The sequence below is a fragment of the Amblyomma maculatum genome, chromosome 11, assembly GCF_055883805.1.
Source record: "Amblyomma maculatum isolate TAMU_Amacu chromosome 11, ASM5588380v1, whole genome shotgun sequence".
NCBI classification, from domain to species: Eukaryota; Metazoa; Arthropoda; class Arachnida; order Ixodida; family Ixodidae; genus Amblyomma; species Amblyomma maculatum.
The window spans coordinates 97,834,300-97,861,984 of NC_139354.1; the positions used below are offsets into that span (position 1 = coordinate 97,834,300).

The 27,685-nt window shown below is 42.4% G+C and overlaps 1 protein-coding gene across 1 annotated transcript in view; it reads left to right on the forward strand.

The window, feature by feature from the left end:
• The window catches only part of LOC146174469 (lipase member N-like), a 41,404-nt gene extending 21,699 nt beyond the window's left edge, over window positions 1-19,705 (forward strand). Inside the window, exons 5-9 of the mRNA XM_084585402.1 lie at window positions 1,030-1,122; window positions 7,979-8,131; window positions 10,772-10,843; window positions 14,151-14,219; window positions 19,276-19,705. Of these exons, the coding sequence (XP_084441528.1) occupies window positions 1,030-1,122; window positions 7,979-8,131; window positions 10,772-10,843; window positions 14,151-14,219; window positions 19,276-19,524 (636 nt within the window). The 3' untranslated portion in view covers window positions 19,525-19,705. The remainder of the gene's footprint in view (window positions 1-1,029; window positions 1,123-7,978; window positions 8,132-10,771; window positions 10,844-14,150; window positions 14,220-19,275) is intronic.
• Window positions 19,706-27,685: the final 7,980 nt, after the last annotated feature.

Sequence of the window (27,685 nt, forward strand, 5' to 3'; positions counted from 1 at the left end):
AGGTGCCCGGATTATGAAGCTGCGCCACGGCGACAGTTGGCGCTAGTTGTACCGCTGTAGAAAGGGCTGCGCCAGACAGCATTACGCTTGCACCACGGTGGCAGCCTCTAGAAAAGAGATCCAGATTGTGAAATTGGTGATGCACACCGCACCTCTAGCAAAATGTTACGAAGCACACTCCATTGTAGCCGCAACAGTTCGCCGTTAGGAGCACAATCGGCGCACCAACACAACCTAGCTTCAGCGTCGGTGTTTGTCACTATACTCCAACACTTCGCCGTCGTCTCCAAGACTGCGTACCCTAATAATATTATGATTGAATTATTCTTTCTGTATTAGAAAATTTGCTTTAGATGCCACTGGTACATAATCGTAACTGCTGAGTTGGCATTTTATGTAAAAGTAAAACACTGTAAAAGCACTGTTTGAGCAGGAACACATTACTTCTTGAAATGTCACGGAGCCAGGTAAGCATATTTAATCCCATCAAAATCAAATTATCACCGCATCTTTTGTTTTAACATTGTATCACAAGAAATGTATCAACCTCTTCCTTGCTATTATTTAATCTTGGTCTACATGTCACGTTCTCTTTAGGTGATGTTAACTGCACTGTATGAATCATGCATATACATGGAAGGCTACCAATTGAGTGACAACAGGTGACAGCCAGAATATAGGAACTATATGCACTATCTATAAAACTCAGAACCAAATCATCAGATATAATCTCGAAGAAAGTCGTTATTATTTAAGCAGAAGGATTGAATGCGAATCATTATTTAGACTACAGCGTATTCCGTGTGGTAGCGTTGAATTAAGTGTAGTTATTCTATGAATGAAATACAATGAATGCGTATGTGCAAATATTTCCCCATGTACAAGACCGCTAAAATGTTTTCAGCCGCATCCTCAGGTACAGTCCGATCAACAGAAGTTTCGGTTCATGCGTTGACCTGAGCTAGATCAAATGTTTTTCCTATTTACGACAGATGCTCATAATTAATAATCTGAAACTTTACCTCGCAGGTGGATGTCTTAATGGGATACGCTCCTGTTGCAAATCTGACTCATATTGGTTTTCCTTTTCCGCTGTTAATAGCCATCTCGGATATATTATTCGTGAGTTCTATTTGTTTTATATACCCTAGGGCATGTTGCTGTGCAGCGCCCCTTGAGGGCTGGCGTGGCATGAATGCGTCAGATATTATTTATAAAACCTGGATCCTCAAAAGAGAACGTCAAACTGTATAACACTCGAATAAGAATAGTTTATGAGCTGAACTTTAAAACCTATTAGTGTTTAATATTCTACACCCGAAAGATACATTCTTCATGAAAATATGTCAATAAAGAAAACAGCACTTGTTATTTTGTCTTTTCATAATTTCGTCCAGAAATGAAGCGAGGTTCAGGGGTGCGTTTATACTATGCCTATAGTGTAAAGAGTCGCTTTTTTAGCATCGCTTTCGCGAACCAGGTATCAAAAAAAGTTTTATGAAACCCTCTGGACAAGTATCATTCCAATTCATTATAGAAGGTTTCCAAGGTAAATGCAATCATCCTCCTAAGAAGGCGGAGTGTCTTAAAGAGAACAAAAAATGTTGTACTGAGAGAGTGACATGCAGAGATGTTTATTCTACAGGGGTAATATACTAATAAAATAATAATATTGTGTACATACTAATATTTAATTCTAAATTCTTGGCTTGACAAACATTGGGGTCGAATGAAAAATTTAAATATGTAATGGAAACCACTAGGTTTATTATTTGTCCAAAGTTAACATTTACGCAGCTTTATTTGTATTCAGTGAAGGTTACCACGTTACCAGCTGCTTATATCGTATAGTCTATTGTATGGTCAAAGAAGTTTTCTCGAGAGCCCTCATCATATAACCTGATTTAGTTCTCTGAGACGCATACCGAAGTGTTCAAGCTTACCCAAAGGATGTGGGAAAATTGTTTATGTACCCGGTCTTTTAAAAGCGTTCAAAAAGCTATTGTACAAAATGTTACCTAGGCGCCAAAAGTTCGCTCAGTTCCTTGTGAAGGAAATCTTTATCTTCTCCACTGACAGTTTGTCCATGCAATCAATGCTTAGAATAGTTTCGAAATATCGACCAGCCAAAATGCTTTGAAAAGTAAATTTGAAGAGATTATGATAATCTTTCATGTGTTGTCTTTTACCTAGGACTCTGACATTTGTAACACCTCTCTGAAATCTACTTGAGACAATTACGTTATATGATTCCAGTGAGCATTGAAGGTATTCATTGTTGTACATGTCGCTAACACTGCAAGGAATATATGTATACAATATATATTTTAAGTGCCGCGAAGTATACTGCGTCCGTGCGGTTCCTTTTTTTATTATTCGTATCACTATTTATTGCTTGATTATGACGTGCTGCCTAAATTATATAATCTGATAGAGCTACCCCAAGACACCGAAAAAGTTTCAGATGCAGGTTTAGAGATTTAAGCATCCATGTTTGCATTATCCCAGCCACCTGTGCAAATTTCTGATTATGCCGATTATTAGGCCGAGGTTCGTCATATTATTCATAATTACCACGAATAGCCTCCGCAATTCAGATCCGCTCGGCTGCGCTACGAAGGCATGCGCCACATAAAAGATGCTAGGTACTATCCATTTGCAAACATTAGGTCATGTAGGGTTGATGGCAAGGCAACACAAATTTCACGAGCTATATATTACAGAAAAATATTAAAATAAAATCTCATCCCTCCTTATGTTAAAATCTCTAGCAAGACAAACCCTACTATTAAAACACTACAGCAGTACCTGAGTGAGTAACACATGTGCTTAAACTGCGGTTAAGAAGAAATTCGCCCTGAAAGTGTGAGGAGTACGAATGCTCCTGAGGCCACTTAAGGCTGCTTACGAACATTAGCTAAAAATCTAAGTGGAGTAAGATGCATTAAGTAGATATATACCGTGGCATAGGTGGACTAGTAGTCCAAGTGCCGTCGGCGTCGCCACCACCGTCTGCTTTGCCTCTTATAACCAGCTCCGCAGCTGGAGCAGCGCGCGCTGCTTCAAACCCCCCTCCCTTCCCCCTCCACTTCTTTCTGCGTGGCGGCGACTGCGAGTGTTCTCCGATTGCTGCGTGCACTCCTGCCGCCACCATTTGCCGCTGCGTGTACCCCCCTCATCGTCTTCCTTCGTGGCGGCGACAGTCTTCTCCGATTCATTATTAATTTCAACAGCACAAACACGAAGACAAAGGACAAGATAAAAGAAAGCCACAGTACAAGCGCTGACTCACAGCTATGCCTAAGCCCTTTACTCCAAGGCCCAGAAAAACAAACATGAAGAAAACGAAACATTCACGTGAAACAACCCCTGGGCTCACATGCTGGGCAAAAATCACTCAAAAAAGACACCTCTTTGCTTGAAAGAACAAGAGAAGTCTTGTTGACGCACTTATTGTCCGTTGAAATAAAATATGATTCCACTATCTCACTCGTCATCTGGATTGCAAGACATTTGCGAAGATGATTTCTTCTCGTCTGTAGCTTGTGGCATCAGTTTTTTTCGCCACGCAACGTTCTCATGGGCCCTCGTGCTGCCTCCTGTAACCTCCCGACAACTTAATTGCTTTCTTTTCTTCGACCCCAAAACATCCTTCATGACAGTCAGAAACTGTTAGTGGACTGTTTCTTGAAGGAATACGCGTGAAAAATTAAAAAAGTCTGTAATTGTACATACGTGTCTTGCTCGAAATATTTGCCTCAATCTATCGAAAAGGTGAAACAGCTGATGAGCTGCGCTCAAAGTTTGCATCAGGAAGTAATGTATTCATTGGCATTATTTTTACGTCTATTTAGTGAACGCCGCCCCGATGATGTAACGCCTTTATGCATTTTACATACCACGCTGCTGCGTTGCCTTACTAATTGTGTATACACGGTATACGTCATGATTAATCTTTTATATATAATAGTGCAACGTATAGGACTGCATAGCACCACGAAAGGAGAAAAAAAAAGAGTTAAAATAGGTGTTTCGTGGCACAAGGCATCATGACTATGTACTGAGACGCCACAATGCACATGCTGACATTGACCAAATCTTCTTCTTAATAGTCTTTAATAGGATTGCAGTAGAGCGTGAAAAGTAGGCATAAAGTGTAATATCTCCTTCTCTGATGTTATTAAAATTGCTTGAAGCATCATTGTTGTAACAAAAATGGTTGCCGCTTTTTTTGCTAGCCTTCTAGCTGTTATTAGCTTCTATAACCCCAACTTGCATATATCGCGGTTGGTTTGTGCCTTTTCCTATACGCCAATTCATACTGAGAACAAAAAGCTGGCTATTGCGCATTCCGTGTACATTCATAAGAATATTTGCTTGTTCCCCTGGTCTCAATCTTTTCCTTTTACCCTTCTCATAATCGTTCAAGTTCAGTCAAAGCTAATGAAGTCAGATGAAAGCAATGTTTTCCTTCAGTAGTACCGATCTTAGCTCCTATATGCATTTTCTGTTTATTTGAAGCAGCTGAAATGGCAAGCTTTTATTTTCTATTTATTTATTGTCAAATCCATGGGCATCAGAAAGTAAAGCGGTAACAATGTAATACAGAGTAGCATTGAAGGCAGGAAATCGTTATAGAAACAAACTTCTCCGAATATAAAGCTGTAGCTAAAGAACGGCGAAAGATTACTTTATCGCCAACGAAACTTTACTGGCAAGGCTGTTCTATTCCCTTTATGTCACAGGAGTATTTGCTTGAAAACATGTTTCTATAGAGCAACAAATACCGACTTTGGAATGTTGTGAATACGATGGGAACACAAAGTGACTTTGTAATTAGCTCGCTATAAGCACAAAATTGGCAAAAGGTTTATTATATGGCTTTAAAGGTGAAGTTTTCAGCCACAATGGTAGAGACGAAGGAGAGGGCTAGTTTTGATCGCTGACGTGCAGGCTATTCAGTCCTACGTAAGAAGAATATAGGAAGTCAAATTATGTTGAACACTTTCAAAAGAATTTTATAAACTCATATTAGCCGTGTCCCATTGTGATGACATGTGCTCGAGTTCCGGCCGTACTTGTGTATACAGAACAGATGTTTTAGGCAAGATGGAACAGAGCAGAAACTACTGCGAAGGTGAAGGGGCATGCGATTAACAGTATTAATAATATATATATTGGTATCCCGGGCAGTTTCAATGCTTCATAACGCCGAATTATTTTTTCTGAGATAAGGCATTCTAAAGCATTAATATTTATGCAGTAACGTGACGAACCTTATCTGTCTGAGATACACCGATAATTTTACACATGTTAGTTTTCAGCTCTTTTCCCATACGCTAGACAAGTTTCATAGAACAGTTGGATCTATTTTCAAAACTCATGAAAATGCTTTAGTTACATCTGTCGGAAATAGCGCAATCATCTGCAAAATATTGGAGCTTATTATGGATGAAATGTTATTTATCACGATAATGAGTAAAAGGGGTTCAATCACAGATCCTTATGCGATACAGTGCAGAAAGGTGTAAGCGAGAAGTTTTATTTCTCACTGTAACAAATTAGAAGTGATTAGTCAGGACAGATTCAATCCATTTCAGAGTACTACACTGAAAAGTTATTTCTTTTAGCTCGGGGAATAGAAGCCTGAGGCACCTTGCTGAATACTAGATTGCAAATAGGTAGGCCGTAGGCCGTGGCGGACTAAGATGTTATTGTTTATTCTTACGAGACCCTAGCTGAGTTTTATATGAGTATGATTTCCAAACACCATGCCGAGCGGAGATGCTAGAAACCAACTAATTGCAAAAACATCACATGTTCTACTAATTTGAAGCAAGTGCTGGTGTCAAAAGGGTGGAGCTGCTACTTCGAAGGAATCAATTCATCATTTGCACTATGAAACAAGCTTCCCGATGTTCTATTAACAAGTGAACAAGTGTAAAGTGAAGATGCATCGAATTATGAGGAAAATTCTCTTAAGAATAGGTGAAATATAAGAGCATATATCTTCTTACGCCCGTTGCTAAAATCTCGTAACTAACAGAGAAGTGGAGTCGAAGGTTATTCATTAGGGCAGAAAATGAACGGAATTATGACATTAGTCTTCGTGCGCGAGGAGATCATCAGTCGGTGTTGATTTATCCGCGAAATGTTTCTGGATTTTGTGTTCAGTGTGAATGGAAGAGCTTTAAATAAGAAGAAAGACTGGCATTCTTTAACGAGATGCTATGACACCTTAAGATGTCCCGTATTCAGACTAGCTGTATAAATGAGACGTAAGTCAAAATCTTTAAAGAAAATCAGTAAAAGAAGAAAGGTAATTATTCTTAGCATCGTGACGTCTTTTAAAACCTCGCACAAACTTGAAATCATTTCTTACGTATGACACATTACTGTTTAAAATGAAAGATAGCCTGCAGTGGTTATTCTGCAGACTGAGCTGTGCCGCATGAATTATAATACCTTCGCAAGATATTGATCTCTTTTAATAATTTTTAGAAACAATTTGGAATTGAATGCTTCTAGTATCTGGACTGCATTATCGGTTCCCAGTGGAACGTTGATAAACAATGCTATGAGATGGGTGTGGTTCTATTCTTGACGTGTATTGTACATCCTTAAATAATAGAGGAAATTAAAATCTCGAACGATTCTGTGCATGGTTACAATGCACTCAGTGGAAACCTACACAATTCTTACATATACAGAAGGTAAAAGAAGTCAAAATGTCACAAGTAAAAGTTACTTTAGAGACATTCCTATAGAAATTACAGAAATTTTGCTTTTAAACTTGCGTCAAATGTTGACCTTTAAAGAGCATAACTTCGACACTTGACTGGAGAGAAAGACTTTCCGCATACATCAAAACAATCCTTGCTTTCGTCTGCGCACGCATAGTTCACTTCAGCATCTTTCGGTGCTGGATGCACTGCCAAACGGGGCTGCAAATCAAAAAAATGAAGTTATCCAAAAACTCGTTTCAGAAACAACAGTTTAGTTATACTTAAATCGGCAGTTTTAGTTGCTTGGCCATTATTGGGACCTTTTATTATACGACTCTCGGTGGAGCTTCAAGTACAGCAGTTAAACCACAGAAAAAGTCCGCTCTCTAGGAGCGTCATTTTTGATGCCAAATCTCGCTTCTGTGTGTCTAAATAGACACGGAATGCAAGAGTAGGAGCAAGCACGCAAAATAAAAAAGCTTATTTGCCTCCTCTTAGATAAGAATTTACAAGCTACACTAGCCTTCATTGACAAAAACTTTCAAAGGTGGCCCAAAGCGGAAAATGCATCCAAAATGCAATAGAACGCAGAACTGTTCCTTTAAATGCGCTTCACAGTTTAATATTACCCGGCTGGAGTTATCATATGCTGTTTTCCTTAACGCTTCAGCGCTTTTAAACATGGTGCTTTTTGGAAAGATTGACTTTGATATTTGTATATTGAACACCCTTTTCTGGTCCATGTAATGCGGCAAGAGTGACTTTGATATTTCTGTAATGACCATGATGTACTGCAACCTAAGTTTGCAGGAAGTAAAACAGCAACAGTGTTGTGGAATTTATTCACTGCCCACGTAACACAAGCAGTCATCTCAAAAGTAATTGTAGCAAATTTAGAGCATAGTATTTTATTGGACAATTAGTTTCCTTCGATTGCAACATTCGACGACCTATAGTTGACAAAGGTAGTAGATGAGCAAATATTTCGCAATTGGGACTTAATATCAATATTTGAGACAGTCTCTAAGATTCAGGCTTTATTTTTCATAACACGAACTCAATATGTTGTTCAAGAAATCATTTTTGGCCAGTTAGACATCCTATTCTCATGTTTACCACTTACCACCGAAAATAAAAGGTATATTTAACCTCCCCAAAACTGCTGTACCAGAAAACGTTATCAACAAGGGGCCAGATAATTTAGATGCGCAACGGTTTATTTTTCTCTTATGCTCAGAATATATTCTTCACAGCTTCTTGTTGACCCCTTCGGAAACAGCGGCTATCTCTATCTTCCTGACCCTCCGAGAGAATTCCTGGAATCTTTCTGCAACGTATTTCAAGGAATGCCGTGTTCTTTGCTCTACATATTGCCACTGCTCAGCAGTCCCCAGCAGTTTAACAAGGTAAGGCACTGCGTTCAACGTTAACGACCACTGAATGGAAACCCTAGACGCCTGCACGGCCTCAATATGCAACGGTATTCTTGGCCATCAGGTATTTTCCTGCGCATATAATATTTCAGTACGGTTCGATTAGATTATTGCAATCACAGAGGCTCTCGTGTAAATTTGCGCATGATAAACACATTACTTTCAATGCTCTCTAGAGGTGCAATAATTGCATTTGCCGGAGTAGTAGCTGAATTGGCCAGTCCTACGAGCTACCTGCAATAATTTCCCTTTCATGACATTCTCCTTCCTCAAAGGTGCATCTCTAAAATGAATAAACAAAAATGTTCCTTCGTGGTTCATCGGTAATACCAGGACATATACTTGCTTGAAACGAAGGGAATGGCATTAGAGCCTAGGTCACCGTAAAAGGTGACCTACCATTTAGGAAACGCGTAAGGGAGTCACCCAAACGCAGTCATTTGTTTTATGTTTGGCATCAAACGTTTTGCGTTGATTTTGACCGTCAGGGCAGACAAATAAACGATTAAACATTTCGGACTTTCTTAAACATCTATCTCAAATCTCGTGAATGCATGGGAAACATCAGCGCAGATTGAGCACTCCTCTTTGTTAAACGGCAGGATTCCTTTTTCCTATAGCGGTATATTTAGCGAGCCTACACATCAACTTCCTCCTCCTTCACAGATGTTAGGATATGTGGCGAAGAAATAAAGACGCACAGTTAGAGCGGTGAGTAATGCGCCGGCTTCTCTTGGAGGTCGGAAGGGGAGTGACGGAGCGCTGAGAACTGAGCACAGTACATAGATCTACAGCAAAAGAATGTGAATTTACAAATGAGGCATTTACGCCCTACGGTTCTGCAAGCGGAACCGCAACAACGGGGCTTTTAGAGATAATTCGTGTTCATCAGCATGGACTACTACTTGGCCACGCAAACCGCTAGGAGCGGCCAAACCAACATGCAGATTTAGCAAATATTTCAGCCACAGAAGGAAGACCGTAACAGATTCGCACAGCTACACTAACACCACTGCTCTCGCAATAGTGCACCGGAAGTGTCAGTAAGTGACTAGAATTTTTTTTTACTTACATGATAACGAGCGTGCCTCTTCAATGGAAAGATGGCCTAGATTACCTTCTGTGCAGAGCGTACATGGCTCGTTCATTCCCATATGCGTGGGCATTGCCTTAACCAAGCATTAAGAACAACACTTCGGAAAAATACGGGCGGGATGTCAAACGATTGGTGTCATGCCATTTCTCTTTCCACTAATCAGTCATCTGCTAGGGATTGGATGCTGCTTTTCGATAGATATTCTAACTATATGAGCAACTTCTAATTTCATGCCGTTAATTATAATGTGAGGTACCTGACGAGAGTACGATATACAGACCCTTTCATTCCCCAATCAAAACCAGGTAAATACGTCTCTTTGCAAAACATTGCTCTAGTTCATTGATACCAGAATTTCGAGAAATGAAGATTGAATTTAAACGCGCTATTGCATCTACTGCTAGAGAGGAACATATGCTGCTGCCAATTTCTTTAAATTATACTGATAATCAATGAGGGGCGATGTACGAGAAAGTAAAACTTGCTGAGAACGCTAATAAGAAAACATTTTTGCCTCCCCAAACGTAAAATTAACCCAACTCTTGATGATTTGCATTGGAGACCACAACGTGTAGTCCTAGAAAACGTTCATATTGCAGTATCAAATATAGCTGATATGCATCCCTCTTTAAACGAAAATGTTGTTGTACAATGTTCTGCCATTAATGCACACAAAGAGGACGAGGTTTGGGGCAGAAGTTGCACTTGATCTTTCTTGTGTAAGAGAGAAGCAATAATCAGCATCAATAACAACTACCAAAGAAGGGCGTTTTTTTCGTCCTTGACATTGTGTTTACAAGATTGGTGTTTTGGCTATGAAACATCACAAGGTAGCCTGTAATTATATCAACGCCCCTGTAGTTAGTAGTAAAGTCAACAAAGTGATCATTTGACTTCTGAATTTTATATTCAATCGTTCTCTTTTTACTGAGAAGGTAGAGGGCATCAGAATGCTCTTAGAAGGTACAAAATACCAAGCATGATACGTAAGATCATTCAAGCAAGTAAACCTTGGGCGCAAAAAGTTTTTAGAAATTTAATAATTTATACATTTAGTCTTAGTATAACTATAGCGTTATGTTACAGCAACGTCAATGGATAATCTGTATTTAATTCGATTGTTGCTGCGCAAAGAGTGCCAAAAATCATTTTAGGCATAGAGATTGAAGCCTCCTCAGCAGCGAGTAATGTCAGTCATGTGACAAGGTTTCCAGTGATACAAATCATTCAGGTTTCTAGTTTATCGCGCTCATTGAAGTACCAAAATACCAAAGTACCAAAATACCAAATACCAAAATACCGAAAATGTATTTTACCAATGGATATCTTGGTTGCACTCGATGGGAGTTGGTAAATCTTGGTGGTGAATATTTTAAATCAAATATTCGGATCGTTAGTAAATGAAGAGACAAACGGTGCTAATCACTCCTGGGGAAAGCGATTGAATTACAATAATAAATTAAAAAAACTCGGATTCAAATTTGATTTTGTCTAAATAAAAAATAGCTTTTTTTCAGACGAGGTCTCCAGTAATTTTGTCCCACGCTCCCATCGGTACATCGTTTCAAAACCTGCGGCACTTTGTACAGGTGAGAGCAAAATTTTGAGTAAAACTGTGGACTTGATGCACTAGACACTTTATTTGCTGATGCCTTTTTATGCATGAAAACCTGTTACCTTATAACAAGGAGAAAGCTGTTGAGCTTATATACACAAATGGCTTACATTCCAGCTTGAATTTCGAGACCTTTCTTCAAACTACCGCGTGTCAAAAAATTGATTTCGATCCGTTACTTAAAACAATCAACCAGCTACATTTATTTCTTCTGCTTCAGTAAATGCTTGAGAATTATGCCGTGAATATTGCGCTTCAAAGTGATGCTTATGAATCCAGTAACAGCATTCCTTCTCTATATCTAAATTCTACGTTTGCTAGTTCTCGAAAGATGAGGATCAGAGCGCTCATAAAATCAAAGTGCTTGAGTTCATTAGATAATCAGACTGGGCAGTACGGCAGCGTAAACGGCACTCTCTCCATTAAGAACAATTATTAATGCGAAAGCATTACAGCTCTATCTTAACAAATATCTCTCCGCAGAAAGCGTCCACCGAACGGTCCGCAATATGGTGTCCGCAATGGTTGTGAGTAATTGAGAAGTGATACAGGTTAATGAGTGGTTGAAATCGATAGAAGGTGACGTACTGTTGTCCTAAACATATTTGGCCAATACTTTAGTTAGGTAATTAATTATAGACAAAATTTTTAAAAGGAAAAGGGAAATATTAGCCAATGATTTGGCATCACATTTGAATGTATAAATAGTTAAATAAATCAGTCAATTAGGTGGCGTCAAGCATGTGACGTCCCGCAACCTGAAGTCGAGCCACAAAAGGGCATAGGAAAGGATTGGCACTCAATTTGAAAGCATGAAAGACTAAACCGGGTAAACAAGAAGTCAATTAATACGATGTCAAGGATGTGACGTCACGCAACAAAGAAGTATAGCCGAAAAAGGGCATAGGAAGAAATTGGCACATAATGTGAAAGTAGCAAAGGCTACAATAGGTAAACAAGAAGTGAATTAAGCAACTAGAAGCAACCAAAAACAACCAACAGCAGCATCCGAGCTTTCGCATTACGACAATGCCGATTCTGGAGTGCGCTATAATTTTTTTAATTGTTACTTGAAGGTTTATTAGAAGGCAATAGGACAACTCGGGCAGTGACGGCAGCGGTCCGTGGTCAGACAGGTCATGTCCGAGAACACACAGAAGCGATCGTAATACCGCTCACTATAACGTTCAGACGTTCTTCAAGAAACTTATTCCTCGTTCTAATTGCCCCGCGGAGAAGAGCCGTCATGCTGGCGCATTACACCGTCCGCAAGATGGTAGAGTCATTACACGGTTTAAGGCACTGGACATGAACAGTCTCACTTTCTTGCCGGCGAAGATCCGCAGTGGGTGTCAGAGCTTCCATCTGATAATTAACCGACGTGGTGCGTTCGACGTCTCCGTAAAAACCATGAAACTTGGTATAAAGGTTTCTGGAGATACGGATTACTGCATGAAATCATGAGCCATGCGAGTCTCCAAGAGAAAAAGTGTGGAGTCGTTGATGACGGTTGTGGCGTGATGTCTGGTGATACTGGGTGTCAGTGGTGAGGGAGCGGACAATTTGGCGACACTCAACAGAGTGTCAGGCAGGTTGCGATAGTGGAGTATACTGATATGCATCTGGTTGGTACGAGAGAATATCAAGTGGAGCAGAAAGGTGGCGGCCGTAAAGAGCTTAGGACTGAGAGAAGCCAGTATTCGACTGCACTGCAGCATTGTAGGCGTAGAGGATATGTGGAAGAACGAGATACCAGTTTGATTAGTCGGAGAATACGTAGTTAGAAAGCATATCGCAAAGCGTACGAATAACTCGTTCAATAAAGAGTTAATCTGCGGATGGCAGGCGGTGCTTTATCAATGAATGACGTTGCACTTGCTAAGCAGAGCTTTGGCTACGCCTTATTAGAAGACGCGTCCTCTGTCGCTGAGCAGTTCGCGAGATGCGCCGTGAAGGACGAATCGTTTCAAAATGAAGGAGGCTACGTCGGCCAGTGAGGCGTATGGACAGGCTGCTTTTTTACATACCTGGTGAAGTGATCAGCTGCGAAGGGGGCCAATTGGTTCCCATTGAGATGTATAAGCATTGCTGCAGCTGCATATTAGGCGAACCTGATTAAGAATTAGAGAACATAAAAGTAATCAAAACTACACAAAATACAGAAAACATTCTGAATCAAATATGACTGCATTTCTGCGTTCTCGCTGTCAGTGCTGTTACAGGTACACAAGCCTCTTATTCGCAGAGGAAGAAAAGCACATTCCGTTCATATGAGCTGTTAACAATAACCTATACAATCCGCAAAGAACCTCCAGGAGCTGTATTTCTTGATTTGTGTTCCCAATACTTTCCCTTGTATAGTTAGACTTAATGCAAAATTTGCGTGTGATTATAAAATGTAATGCCAGAAACAAGCAAAAGCAGTTATGAATGATGATTGTTTTCTTCGTTTCAGTAATTGCTTTTAGTGCCTTGTGGTTTTCTCCATTAGCAAGAATGTTTCGATGAAATGAATACCGGCGGAAGAGAAGAGTGTGTGAAAAATATTTAGGTTGGAGGCAAGGTTATTACGTCGATTGCTGGTGCTTTCTTCATTTTGTTCGCAGATCAATTAGTCTTAAACGAAACATATCGATTCGATTTCGGCTTTTGCTAACGCTAGTATGTACGTAAGATGGAAGTGGACGATGTCAGGTTATTTCTTAAGCCTGCAAAATGAAGACAGGTATCTGATGTTCCCGATTTCTTGCTATGACTAAGTGGAAATGTTTTATTTTTGCATAATTTGGTAAAGTTTAATAAAGATATTACTTATTCTTAGATAAAGCGGTATACATACATTTGCTCGGCTATATTATTATCTCATACATGGCTCTAGTGTCTTAGAAAGTTCCACCTGCATTAAAAACCAAATCCTAAACCTGTCACGATTCATGGCAGTACTTATATAAGACAATCCTGTTACCTCAGTAAAAGCAATTCTTTTCAGTCCTAAGGCACACTACATTTTGTAGAGTGGCGATTATAATTTAGGAAAAAAATCTCTTGAGGATTGCCTTTAAACGTCGCGGTTCGGAACGTGCAATGTCTACTAGGCACTAGGCACGAATTGCGCCAACCTTTTCATTCTATCGCGGGCCCAATACAGTTCTATTCCGAAGTCATAAAAGTTACTAAGAATACGAACTATTTTGCACACAAACGGATATCTTGTTTCTGCATGACGAAATATGGATAAATTTGTATACTCTTCACCTCATACATTCTTTTGAATTTTTTAGATTTACAGGGCCAAGAATTTTGTGATGTATGACCATGGGCTAATTCAAAATAAAAATATTTACGGCCAGGTGAGAAAATTATGTGCAATTTTTCTTTTATTCACATCTATCATCAATGCTATAAGGTCTTCCGTTAAACGTTAATTGGCTGGTTTCCTTGCATTAATTTGTGGTCTATAGAATAAGGCCATAATTGTATGTTGAAGACATTGCCCGGCTATAAAGCTTTTCTTAATTAGCTTTTGTATTTGAACATTTGTACAGCAAGGTGCGTGTGCTCAAAAGTTCCTGATAATATTTTCTTTAAAGCTAGTAATGCCTTGATAATGGTCCCTGAGATATATTGCAGCTTACGTAGTACATTCAGGACATCTCTCAAAACCGTTTGCAAATTCTGGCATAGTTCACAAGACCGAGGCTGTCGAATAGAGTTCTCGGAGCGAAAGCCGGCCTTACCTATACTTGCGCGATATCCGGCTGCCACGTTTGCTTTCAACACTTCACGACGCGCAAAAAGAAGGCGTCGATAAGCATTGTTCAGCAACCGAAAGGGCGAGCGACACAATCGCATGCATAACAGGTACATGAGTAGAAGAAGTCTCCCCTGTCGCAACTGGTACGCCTATCATTCGTAAGACTTCACCAACTGACCTTTCTGTCGTGCTTGACTTCCACATTTCAATGCTCATATTAGACGGAAACGCTTTTCTTGCAAAGCACCCCGTAGTGAAGTACTACTTTTTTATTACCATGCAGATCTCATTTTCTGGTTATGCTGGAGGTAAATGTTTGATACGGATTTTAACCGAAGGTATTTTCCTTGGATTTCACGCCTCAGTTACTTCATTACGCCTGTACTACTGTAGAGCATCTACTGAAGAGCACGCCATTAGACGACAACACAGGATGGAGATAGCGCCGTCAGAAAAGGAAGTTGAGCGGAGAGGAAGGTTTTTTAGACGGAGAGAGAATGCAGGGGGTATTGCGATACCGAACGCATTGGGGCGCGCGTCAATCATAGGAAGGCTCACAGCTAAAGCTGTAGGTGTTCCGGCGATAGCATCTATAACACCACCTTTCAATCCGCGGTTGTTTTTCCATAATTTCGAAGCGCAGCCGTTGGCGGTCGGATTCGAGCCGGTGAACACCAAACCCGACCGCAGCCGGCTAAATTATGGTTTTGGGAACATAAGATGCTTTTTGCTTTTAGGTGGACACTATAACATCATGGACACCTACACCTAACCACTTCAAGAACAAGTTTTTATATTGTTTATTGCAAATTGTTAAACAAGACTTTAAGAAAGGAAAGGCGTGGTATCTGTTAAGGCCCGTTCACACTTGCGACTAGCAGCGGTCGCGCGACCGTTTTGGTCGAAAAGCGGCAGTCGCAAATGGTCGCATCTGTCGAAAAGCGACTGCCGCGGGCCGTTCGGGCACTGCACGAATTTCTAGTCGCGCGATTACTAGTCGCAAACCATTTCACCAATCAGCGAGGTCCCGGAGTACTCGATCGAGCACCTTCTCAATGCAATTAAAGAATACCCCTACCTTTTCAACAAGCGGCACCCGGAATTCAAAGGCAGGGATAAGGATATGGCCTGGGAGGAGATTGGAAAGATATTCGGACTATACGGTAAGCACCGTGAACTTTTGAGAAATGGGTTTTTCATGCAGGCGCAACGTTTTATATTGGTACCACGCGGTGATCGACACAGTCTATTCGTCGTCGGCATTCTCCTGAAAACACGAGAGCGCGGCATGCGTACTGGCTTGCCTGAAAAAGCTGAAGTGTCTGGCAAGCGGGAGCTACCGACGTTCGCTGTCATCGCTCCCAGCTGTGCCTGACGAACGAGAAGGCGACAGTCACAAGTGTGAACATCGGTAGTGGCGAGCTCCTAGCCTCTGGTCGCGCGGCTGGTAGTCGCGCAACCTCATCTAGTCGCAAGTGTGAATAGACCTTTAAACCTCGCGACGGGAATGGCAAGCTTTAAAATGCGTAAATTCATTGTCCCAACTATGGTGTCCCTCAATTTCTTTCTGTTCGCTGGCTTTCATTCACCAAGTTAAAGCTAACAAAACCATTACAGTCTGTTCTTGGCGGGTTTACGGCTTTTTAGAACTAAAAACATTACATATTGAACCTAAACAGGAACACACCCCAGGAAAGATGTAATTTATTTGAATGCTTTGAATTGAAAACAAGTCTGAAAAACTGAACTCAGAGGATTCGAACATGTTTTCGGTGTTGAGATAAGTAGTATTGATCTACTATGAACGTATATATGAGACTACGTCTACTCTTTCTCTCTTTCTACTTTCACTCCCACCTTCCTCCCTTCCTTTACGGCGCTGTTTAGGTGCCCACAGAAAACAAGTGAGACAGTTACCGCGCTTTTCCCTTCCTATAAATCAATCAGAACATATATATGAACATAAACTGGTTTAGATGAAAGGAAAAGCGCCGTATCGCGCACATTTTGAAGCTAAAACAAAAGTTAATAGAAATAGGGTGATAAATGGTAGATGTCCTCACGGTGGCTTTGCCCGATTGCTGATTGTAGCTGGCACTTTGGCAATATGGCGCAATTTCTGCGTGGCTATGGCATCGAGCCGGCGCCAATGTGCGCTTTTCCCTGTCCTGATGCGTCAACGAAAGGAGAACGTAAGTTTTCTCCTGAGGAACTTTTCTACCTTAGGCAGCTGGAGTTCCTTTGCTAATGATCGTGCCTTTTTGTTTCCGGGTCGGATGGACAGTTGCGGGTCGTTTTTAACCCACATTGGTACCTGTAATATAATGTAAATATCTATGTCAACTCACAGCTTTATAGGTCGCAAAACACATGTGGAAACACACCTGTCGGATGCACGCGTCCGGGGGGTTTTGACCCACATTGGTACCTGTAATATAATGTAAATATCAATATCAACTCAAAGCTGTACACATCGCAACACATAGGTACAATACAACTGTGCATGCGATTGCGCTATACGTTTCTATCTCTCTTTATTTGGGAAATTATTCTACGCGGTCTGCCCTATCTTGTACAATGCTATTAAACGTGTATATATCATCAGCACCAACAGCCAAATTTTCTAAGTAAAAACTGATTTACGATGTGTCTGCTTCTTAGGATATATGTTAAGTGCTCTTTCCTTTGTTCTTGAACATGCACGTTTTCTGTTTTGGTCATTTGTCGGCGCTCATGTTAATGTCTAATACGTGATAAAACGTTTTCTAAACACAACTTTCGCCTCTTGCCTTACGGCGCAGATCCGATGATTGCGCTGAAATTCGGGGGTAGTGGTGTAAAGTATTAATTCAATTCTATTTGCATAGAGAGTGGGGCTTGCTTTAAGGGCCACACCCTGAAACATTCAAGCAGTCGTCCCTACTCCGGAACACCTGCTGCTTCCGCGGCAGCTCGGGCTCTATCCACGGCAGATAGTTAGCTTGTATGATATTGAAACTGAGCAGGGTAGCCTCCTAGATCTCTTGGGTAGGTTAGGGAATTGGGGTTAGCGGAGATATAGAGGCCTGGCAAAACCATGTTGTATACGTCCGATAACGCGCACCGGCAACGCAGGCTCTCTGCGTTTAACAAAGCCGGATTGAAATATTTCAGCACTGCTGGGCATCAATACTACTGCGTTGATGTAAAATGACTAATCTAACTCTCATCGGTTGTGGTTACCACTTACGCAGGGAGATGAGAAAAGCTATTCTGGAATTGATATAATTCAACAGTGTATTTGTAAGTTATATCCGGGATAAGTTCTAACACTCCAAGTGGCGATTGTTAAGGCGATTCTCGATGGTTGGTCGCGCGAGCTGAGGCGTCTGGTGTATTGCTTTTGTCTAATCCCGCTAGTGCTATCGTTCACATTATGACAAACGTCCCGGTTCGATTTTGCTACTCACACCTAATTGTGCCAGTACGTCACGAGATGCATACTCGGTTTACATTCCGGCCGGCATCCAAGGAGTCGGTGATGATTACCCTGGAATCTGATTCTGCAGCGGCTAATAATACGGCAACCTCTTCTGCGTGTTTAACCTTTGGGGCACGGAAAGTGAGTTCCTGAATGTACGTATTTCGTAGATTACTGAGCTCGTATAGCGTCCCCTGAGGCGCAGGACAGCAGCATCTATGTAGAGCCACTGCTGTCATTAGCCATAGCTGCGCCGCTGGCGTGGTCGCGAGTAAAGCAGGGAAATATGACACTTGCGGCGTCACTCTTTTCCTTTAGTCGTCTGCAATTATATACATGAAGTTTGCTTGCTTTAACTTTCATCTGAATTCAACGTCATTGAGTTAGACCCAGGCGACTGTAAGCCTGTAAAGGCTGCGGCTGTGACGACTGTCATGAATTTTATACAGCAATGGCTTTTAGGGTTTGTTAAGCAGCAATGGTCTCTGCAAAACTTGTGCGTAGGTGACAGCAGGCTGACCCAGATTAGTCATCTGCCTTGGGTTCTGGAGAACTAAGAATGGCTGGAAAAAGGGGAGTTCAAGCATTGCTTAAACCATAGATACGAACGAAAGATCGAGTAGCCACGGTAATAGTTGTAACACCACTTTTTGTATCCGCTATATTTTACCCTTTGAGTTAGGTTTTAGTGAAAGGAAGGCGTAGTGTACAATTTATCGGCAGCGCTGATTGTTAGGCACATACCCTTATTAGGTAAATGTCACACCAGATTTTTGAATGCCAAGTCGGTGGTTTTGGGGGGAAAGCGCGGTACGCTCATTGCCCACGCTAAAATGTATTAGATATTTAAAACGTCATCACAGCATCTGGCTCAATCCAGTGTTAACCTCATATGCATAACAGCCGTCTCAGGCTGCTCCTTCACTTGAGGATGAAATGCGGTACCGATGACCTTGGCTCTTGCTAGGCCTGCAATGCTTTTGCCCAACACGGAGTCGACCACTTGTACCTACGTTCTGATGATGAAATGGAGAACGGTTCATTTCTTATCCTTTCAGTCGACCTTGCGTAAGCACAGTGTGTAAAGTGCATGCAAGATAATTCTCACTGGAAATAATTACTATGTTGTGCTATGGATTACTGCTATGTATTTCTATAATTATCGAAACGCAATAAAATTTTATACTTTCAGGTCACACCGCCTTCGTACGCTCTGGAACGCGTCGCTGTTCCTGTGCAATTATTCTGGTCTGAGGGAGATTCAGTAGCCAGCTCTGAAGACGCTGCTGATCTCATGAAGAGGCTGGGTTCGAATCTTGTCTACCAGCAAAAAATGCCTCAGAAGAACTTCCGACACTTTGATTTCATCACCGGCTCCCAGGCCGCAAACTTTCTTCACAAGCCAATGATTGATGGGCTCGATAGTCGAGCTAGACAGTAACAGTGATGCGTACATTGTAAATCGCAGATATCGACTCGAAATTAACACATAAACCACGAAAGAAAATATTTGAAAAGAAAGATGGTAGACGTGTTTCATTTCTCACTATGTCAATTCTCTCCTTTCTTGCAAATATAAAAAGAGCCCTGCGCACAACTTTATTTGAGTGTACAAAGTCAATCCTGAAGATGCTGTAATAAAAACGGTTTGTGCATCTATGGAAATCAGCAAATTCGATCTCATTGGACGTGCGATCAAGACAACATTGTCTTTTTGAGCCATGTGCATGGATTGAGTAGCAACGGAATAACAAGTGTACATAACAAATAGGCCAAACGTACAGCCCTTTTGACATCATTTGCACCCCCTACGACGCTTTGGCAGGAACCACAAATGAACGCCACGTTTTTTAGATACACGCATAGCGCAAAACAGAACACATAATATGTGTGTTCAATACTGATAACCTACAGACTGTTTTTTTCATCAAATAATGAGGACCCTGTGATATGTAGCTTGGGTCATGAGAACGTTTATTGTTTGCGTGCATGCTCTGGGTTGTATGGGCTCTATAAAGACTTTCCAACTACATGCAATTATTTGTGAAGAATCTCTGTGCGTAACCTTTTACTCAGCCTGCACGAGGTATTGTGACTGTCCATGGCAAAAGCTTTGTATTTGGCAGGGCGTCTTGCCTTATTTAGCTTTATACAGTATCTTGAGCGCCAAAAAACACCTTCACATCAATTTACTACATCGAGGCCTGGGTAGACGGATTAAGAATTGTAAACGTACTCAAATATATTAGTGATTGAATGCGGAAAGCAGTTTTACAATTATAACGTTTCATTAGCCTTCCTTTCGCTTTAACAACTACAGAAAACGGTTTTCGGGGCCGTTGTAACTATATAGGAAGTTGCACAATCAGGTACATAATAAAATGCGTACTTGATGTGTAGCTTTTAGAATACTAGGTAATCTAGAACACCATGTAGTCGTTCGCTCCCATAGCTTCTAGGCATAAGCACGAAGCCATTTCATCGGCCCGGAGCAAACAGATGTGTTGAGTTTTGTTGCAGTATATTTCTACGTTTCTTTTGCCTGAAATGCAGTGTACACGTTCTCGGCTTTGCAATCACTTGAAACATATTTCAAATATCTTAGCTTTATATTGAGTTAGCTGAAACACACAAAAAAGACACTTTCACTAAGGTGCTTGTTTGTGCGAGTGAATAATGATGAACTGGTATATTTGCAGTACTATAAAATGAGCCATTTGGTCCTCAGGAGGAGGAAAGGTGGCAATGATGAAAATGGACGAAGTGTTCTAAAGAATATGAAGCAAAGAGGAGTAAAAGAGCAAAGCCAGTCACTAAGTGAAACACGCGCTATTACGTCATAGCTTAGCGTGCAGGCTTGACGCTCTTAGGAAACGAAGCAGTGCCCAGCTGTTCTTCGCCGCAGACAACCGCCGTTGTCACTGTCGGGGATCTCTTCCTTCGTCGGCGAACGTGAGGCTAGATTGCCTAGTGCGTGGGATTAGAGATCGGTTTTCGGCGTTCATGCTTTGCACCTACGAGGAACTTGTGAAATCTTTTCCTCGCTACCACAGATGTCGCACGCAGGGTTATCGGCCTTCGCGGCAACAAAAAAAAAATGGTTTGTGAGGTAATTATACTAAGCCACACTCGACACATATTGCTATCCCGGGTAGAACCCGGATGTTATGTCGGGGTTCTAGTTTAGGAGACGTTGTTTCGAAAGGTGGCCATACTTCCGGGAGACAGGCGTGATTTACATCGCCAGTGTTCGCAATGTACTCTCTGTGCCTGTTCTCTAAATGCGGATGGAGACAAAAACACCTTCATGATGGGCTTTCCGCACAACCTCTTCCACAGTATCATTGGATGAAAAAAGGTCTAGGTAACCACTGATAAATAATGTTTTCCCATTTATTGTTGGCGAAATCATATATCTTACGGATTTGCCCTACGAATTTCTCGTAGGTGACATAACGGGTGTTTTGTAAAGTCTCGAGCACTATCGATTATGCGTAAATATATACCATTGCTGGAGTTAGAAGCGGAAATTGGGGCGAGGGAGTCAATGACGGAACAAAGAGCCGTAAGCTCTGAACCAAACTATGACACCTTTTCTAGTTCTTCACACTTGGTTCACTGTTTCATACCGAACTGATTAGAAAGTGGTTTGCTGCATCTCATTGTATACCCGTTCGAAAACCTGTCTTATAGAAACGTTTCACTCATTATTTTATTTTCCTAGTGGGTACGTGTCTGGACTGTACCCAGCGCAGTGTTCTCAGGAGAGTGTACTTAGCACAGTGTACCCAGCACAATCTACTCAGGAAGAATTTAGGGGGTGGCTTCACCGTATATGGACTTCTTACTATAGGAAGCAATGTGTGCGGTTAACACAGCAGCCACTTTGCAGATATTATTTCAAAACGCTCAATATTAGGGGCGTTCTGTATCGCCAGATGCAGATGCATCCTTGCAGAGTACTTCATCGGAGGCATCCATTTGTTTCCGCCATCAAGGAGACAAGCATGGAGAGTGATATGGATACCTTGGGGGCGCTGCCGTCTACTCAGGCAGATTTTAATGTCATTATCAACCATGTTCTACGCTTGTCGGTTTGTTTTCTGTTTCTGTAAAATGCTCTCTTTCGTTCGGGCCTGCCATAAAATAACGCCACTGAGGGCCTGTTTGGCTGCAATGTTCTGCCTTTTACAAGGCTGTTATGGCTAATTAATGTTTATGATTGGATACTTTCACTCAGTTCGCCAGTTTGTTCGAAAGTGTTGCTAATTTATTTCACTGTCCGTGAGGTATCGTATTAATGGGTGAGTTATATTTAGTTCGTGCCAATTGTGATGCACGCGACAAATCAGGCGGTGAAATTTCATTCTGTGTAGGAGGTACCTCAGTGATGGACGCAGGAGTGTCCTTCTCTGCTTCTGTTTATTAGCCCATATTCAGGCTTATCTCATGCTCGTCTAGAAAGGAGTTATGCATCTTACAATTCATTATCTGTTCGTCGCTCAACGTTGTTGTTGTTGTTGTGGCTGTAGGAAGACAGTAAAGAAAATGCACGGGCCTGCTACTGGCTCTGTAGCTGAGCCACCTCCGCTTCCTCGTGCGGACAGAGGAGAAAATAGAATAGCCCAACGTTCCTATGGGTCCAAGCGCTGCTTTGTGCCACTTCCCGATAACTCAATTGCTCTCTTCATTTCTCCGACCACAGAGCTTCTTTCATGACAGCCAAGAACCGTTAGTGGAGTATTTCTTGAAGGAATACGTGTGAAAAATTAAAAACAAACGTTGTCTGTACTTGTACATACGTGTCTTGCTCGAAATATTTGCCTCAGTCTATCGAAAAGCTGAAACAGATGATGAGCTGCGCTCAAATTTCGCATCTGGAAGGAACGTAATCATGGATAATTTTTTTTCTTCGTCCTTCAGCCACAACGACATGCTCTATAAGCGCATTCAAAGAGGGCGCATATCGCCCCGACCGACCTGTTACCACGATCGGTATGCAGGAAATTTAATGCTCAATGTGGTGGCGCAGTTTATAATTTTTGCTGTATTTCAATGCTCATGCATAACACCTACAACTGGAAGGGTAGGTAGGCCTCAGGCAAGCTCATGAAACCTAATTACCTTCATACCGAATCTAGGGTCATGTCTGACACCTAGCTGCTGCACGTCTGATTGGTCCTGAGTAGAGCCACGTGATTTGGTATTTGAGTTTACCAAAAGTCCCAGATAGATTCAAGCGATCATTTGGTGACTTATTGCGGTGGAACGCAACCTTGATACCGAACACCTAATGGTATAGGCATATGAAATCATTATGCCAACAGTTAAGAGAAAAAACCGTATTAAAAACAATATGCGTTAAATAAGCCCTTAGTTTTACCTTGCCAGCGAAATCATAAATATGAACCTGCTACATCGAAGTTGGCCCTGCTTGCTATGATGCTTGCGTTGCACCCGACCTGAGAAGAATACCCAGTATTTTGTGATAATCTCCCTTTGTTCGCCTCCACAACGGTATGGTAGCATACTGGGCATCGCCTAGTTAACCTCCCTGCCTTTCTATTCTATTCTCTCTCTCTTTCTCTCGGAAGCAATGCAGTACAGTTTTGATTGCACACAGATGAAGCTGCAGTAATAGGTGCTTTACACAATGCTCAGATTCTGCCACATGAATTCATGGTCATAGGGCGAATTGATCGATCGTCCCAATTAAACGTTTTTGAAGCTAAGCAGTTTCAAAAGTGTCCTGCAGAATCTTGGACAGGGCTCATACGGAAACAGAAGTCAGATTCCTATCCATAATTTATCTCCAAGGTTTAACTGAGACAGTCAACCTTTGCCTGTAAAAAACGAATGCAAGATGCCAAAACCCACGTTTTACATCATCAAAAAGGCTACTGGGTTTATTGAGTGGATAGAGGGTGTCCCTTTTCGCCAGGTTACATGAAACCTTTCACAACACAATTTCTCCAGTGCTGCAGAAGCTGTTATGACTGTGAAAACCTTAAGCTAAAGCACACCCACATGACCGCAGACTTCCGACATTGTCAGCCTTTTCTGTGAATAGCTGAAGAGTAACACTGAATAAAATACACTTTTGAAACTTCCGCCAGCATTTTCGCAGCAAGCTATCTGCACAAAATGGAAATTAAAAAGCATCCCAAAGGAAAGGCATTCTGGCTGAAGTACAACAGTAGCAGGTAAAGTACATGAGATAAAGGTTAGAACAGCCACAGTAAAGAACGAGTGGACGTCTGCAGCAGATTTTTTTATTATGACTGAATAATTCGTCATTTCCTGCTATTTTCCCTAAAACACGACAAAAAAAAACAATTTATATTTGGTTTTATTACTTTTTGCGATGTTTTGAAAAATTCATTTCGCGAGTTTTGCCCATATGTTCAGGAAAATAACTGCTGCACATAAAGTCGACACCTCCAAGTGAATGGCAAAAAAATGGCAGGAATTTTTGTAATGTCTACGTCATAAGATGCTGCATGACCTTGCAAGACCAGAGACCTATGGTAGAAAGCACTAAAAAAGAATGTGAGCCTATAGGCATTCAATATATATTTTGTACTCAAACATATACAGCACCCAGACTTCAAATATGTGTTTGGATAGTTGTTGAGAAGCTGAGTCTAGATCTTATTGTGATATTAGCTGCTTTTATGTGCAGATGTTATTGTAATACCGCCGGGGCACTCTCCTCAACACTATTCTTGAATGGTTGTGCTTCCTTCGCGGTGTCCAGCCTACTACCTACGCTTCACCCAGCTCCTAAACCTCGTCTCTTCCTCCATCGACCTTTCACTGCAAACCACCAGGCTCAACACAGTCCACTGCCCTTTCCATCGTTGGTGGACCTTGCCTGGAATGCACCTCTCGCGCAGCCTTCTATTCCTGCAACACCTTTCGCACGAAAAGGCTATAATGCCTCAACACTGCTACCCATGTCCAGCCTCTTGCGTCAGGACCAAATGCGCAATGCAGACTACCACCTCTCCCTGCACTACCTGGCCATGTGCTGATATAGCGCCCTGAACCTGACACCAGTTCAACGTAACTAGCCCCTTCCATCTCGACCCTGCACCCCATGCCTCTTCTACTTGCACTACATTTTAGCCCTCGCGTCTTTGTGTCACCTCGTGGAATTCAGATTCATATGAGTTCTCAATAAATTGTTTTTAAAAAATGTTTTGTTTGTCTCATTCATTTGCATTGTTTTCGCGGGTCCTTAGGTTGATAATATGCAAGGTGGCATTGGGAAATATCTGTGCCAAAAAATCACAGTTGTCAGACTGACAATTATTCAAAGCAAATGGCGACAGTAGGGGCAAGGTGAAATAACTAAAGGTGGCTTAACAGTGGCAGTATCAATGAAATGTATGCCAATGAGTCCATGTTGCATTCCAATAAATCACGTTGCACATGCAAATACTGGTTCAATGTTGGCATATACACGGTCCCAATATATTGTCACGTAAACGGCGACTAAGGATACCAGTGATAGCAAGGGTAACCCAGGCACAATGGCGACAAGCAGCACAGACGCAAACGCGCAAGCGACACTTCGTCGTCCTTTCAACTGCATCCTCCTTTCACACCTCAGTCATGCGCCACATGGCAACGCTAGGTGGCATTACCCCCCTTCCGAAAAAAAAAGAAAAAAGTGAGGACTGCCGGTAAAAACGGTGTGAAAAGCAAGAGAGTGGTCACAGCGGGTAGTCATGCGCTATCGGTGGTAGTACGGCCTCAGTCGCACAATGTGGACAATGTCCGAGCTGGGCTTTCGACGTTTTGGTTGTGTGGCAACGTCTGGGATAGCTTCATAACTGAGCCCACTCACACGACGCAACACTTTGTACGGCCCGAAGTAGCGGGAAAGGAGTTTCTCTGACAAGCGTGGACGGCGAACTGGTGTCCATACCCAGACTTGGTCTCCAGGTTTGTAGTCAACCTGGCGGTGCCGGAGTTTGTAACAGTGCGCATCAGTGGTCTGCTGCCGCCCGATGCGCACACGGGCGAGCTGGCGGGCTTCCTCAGCGCGGATGGCATATTGCTGGGCATCTGAGGAAAGCTGGTCGTCATCTGGGCACGAGGCATGGAATCGAGCATGCTCTGAGCTTCGCGTTCGTAAACAAGTCGAAATGGTGTGAAGGGCGTTGTCTCTTGTAAGGCTGTATTATACGCAAATGTGACGTACGGCAGCACCTCGTCCCAGGTCTTGTGCTGCACACCGACGTACATTGACATGTCCGCAATCGCCTTATTCAATCTTTCTGTAAGACCATCGCTTTGTGGATGGTACGCTGTGGTCTTGCTATGGGTCGTGCAACTCAGCTCAAATATGCGGTCGATGAGCTGCGAAGTGAAAGCTGTTCCTCTCTCAGCAATGACGTATGAAGGGGCGCCATGCCGCAAGACTATGTTGTGCATGAAAAACTCTGCTACTTCGGAAGCTGTGGCATGAGGGATTGCCTTTGTCTCAGCGTATCGAGTCAGGTTGTCAGTAGCGACTACAATCCATCGGTTTCCCGCCTGCGGCAAAGGGAAAGGACCAAGGAAATCCATGCCAAATTGGTCGAACAGAATTCGGGGTGCTTTAACGGGCTTGAGAAATCCGGCAGGCTTTTGGGGCGGTGTTTTACGGCGCTGGCGTTCGCGAAAGCTTCGTACATAGCGTTTCACAGCTGTGTAGAGTCCTGGCCAGTAATACATGTTGCGCACTCGAGCAAGCGTCCGTGAGCAACCCAAATGACCAGAGGTCGGTTCATCGTGGCAAGTAAGGAGATGATCCTCAGGAAGCTTGCATGGCACTACCAGAAGGTAAGTTCTGTCTTTCTTGGCCCTTGCAGTTTCTTTTATACAAGTCGCCTTGCCGCATGCAGAAGGAACTAAGGTGCCGAGATAGGTGTCGAGGCAGGGTCGTCTCACGGCCTTCCAGATAATCGATGAGTGGAAGGATGTCTGGATCAGCGCTTTGTCAATCCCTGAGCTGAGATGCGTTGAGGCTCCTAGGAAACCGCTATCGTCATCGGCTGCAGTATCGCCAGTGTCAACGGGTGCTCGTGACAGCATGTCGGCGTCTTCCTCTTTGCGGCCGGACTTATAAACAATAGTTATGTTAAACTCCTAATGCCGTAATCTCCAGCGTGCATGTCGTTCAGAAGGGTCTCGCATATTTGCCAGCCAGCACAAACAATGATGGTCTGTGACGACTTTAAATGGTCGGCCGTAAGGATAGGGGCGAAAATTCATAGTGGCCCACACGACCAAGGCATTCCTTTTATGAGGCACGAGAGAAAGTGCGGCTAGCATAGGCTATTACTCGCTCAAACCCGTTTTGATGCTGAACAAAGACCGCGCCAAGACTGATACTACTGGCGTCAGTGTGCACCTCACTGTCAGCCGCTTCATCGAAGTGCGCTAGAACAGGGGATGTTTGAAGGCGCTCCCGAAGCAAAGAGAAGGTCATCTGCTGCTCAGAGTTCCACACAGAGGAGGTGTCTATTGTGAGGCGCGTCAGAGGTTCCGCGATCCGAGAAAAGTCCGCAATGAACCGCCGATAATACGCGCACAGGCCGAGGAAGCGCTGA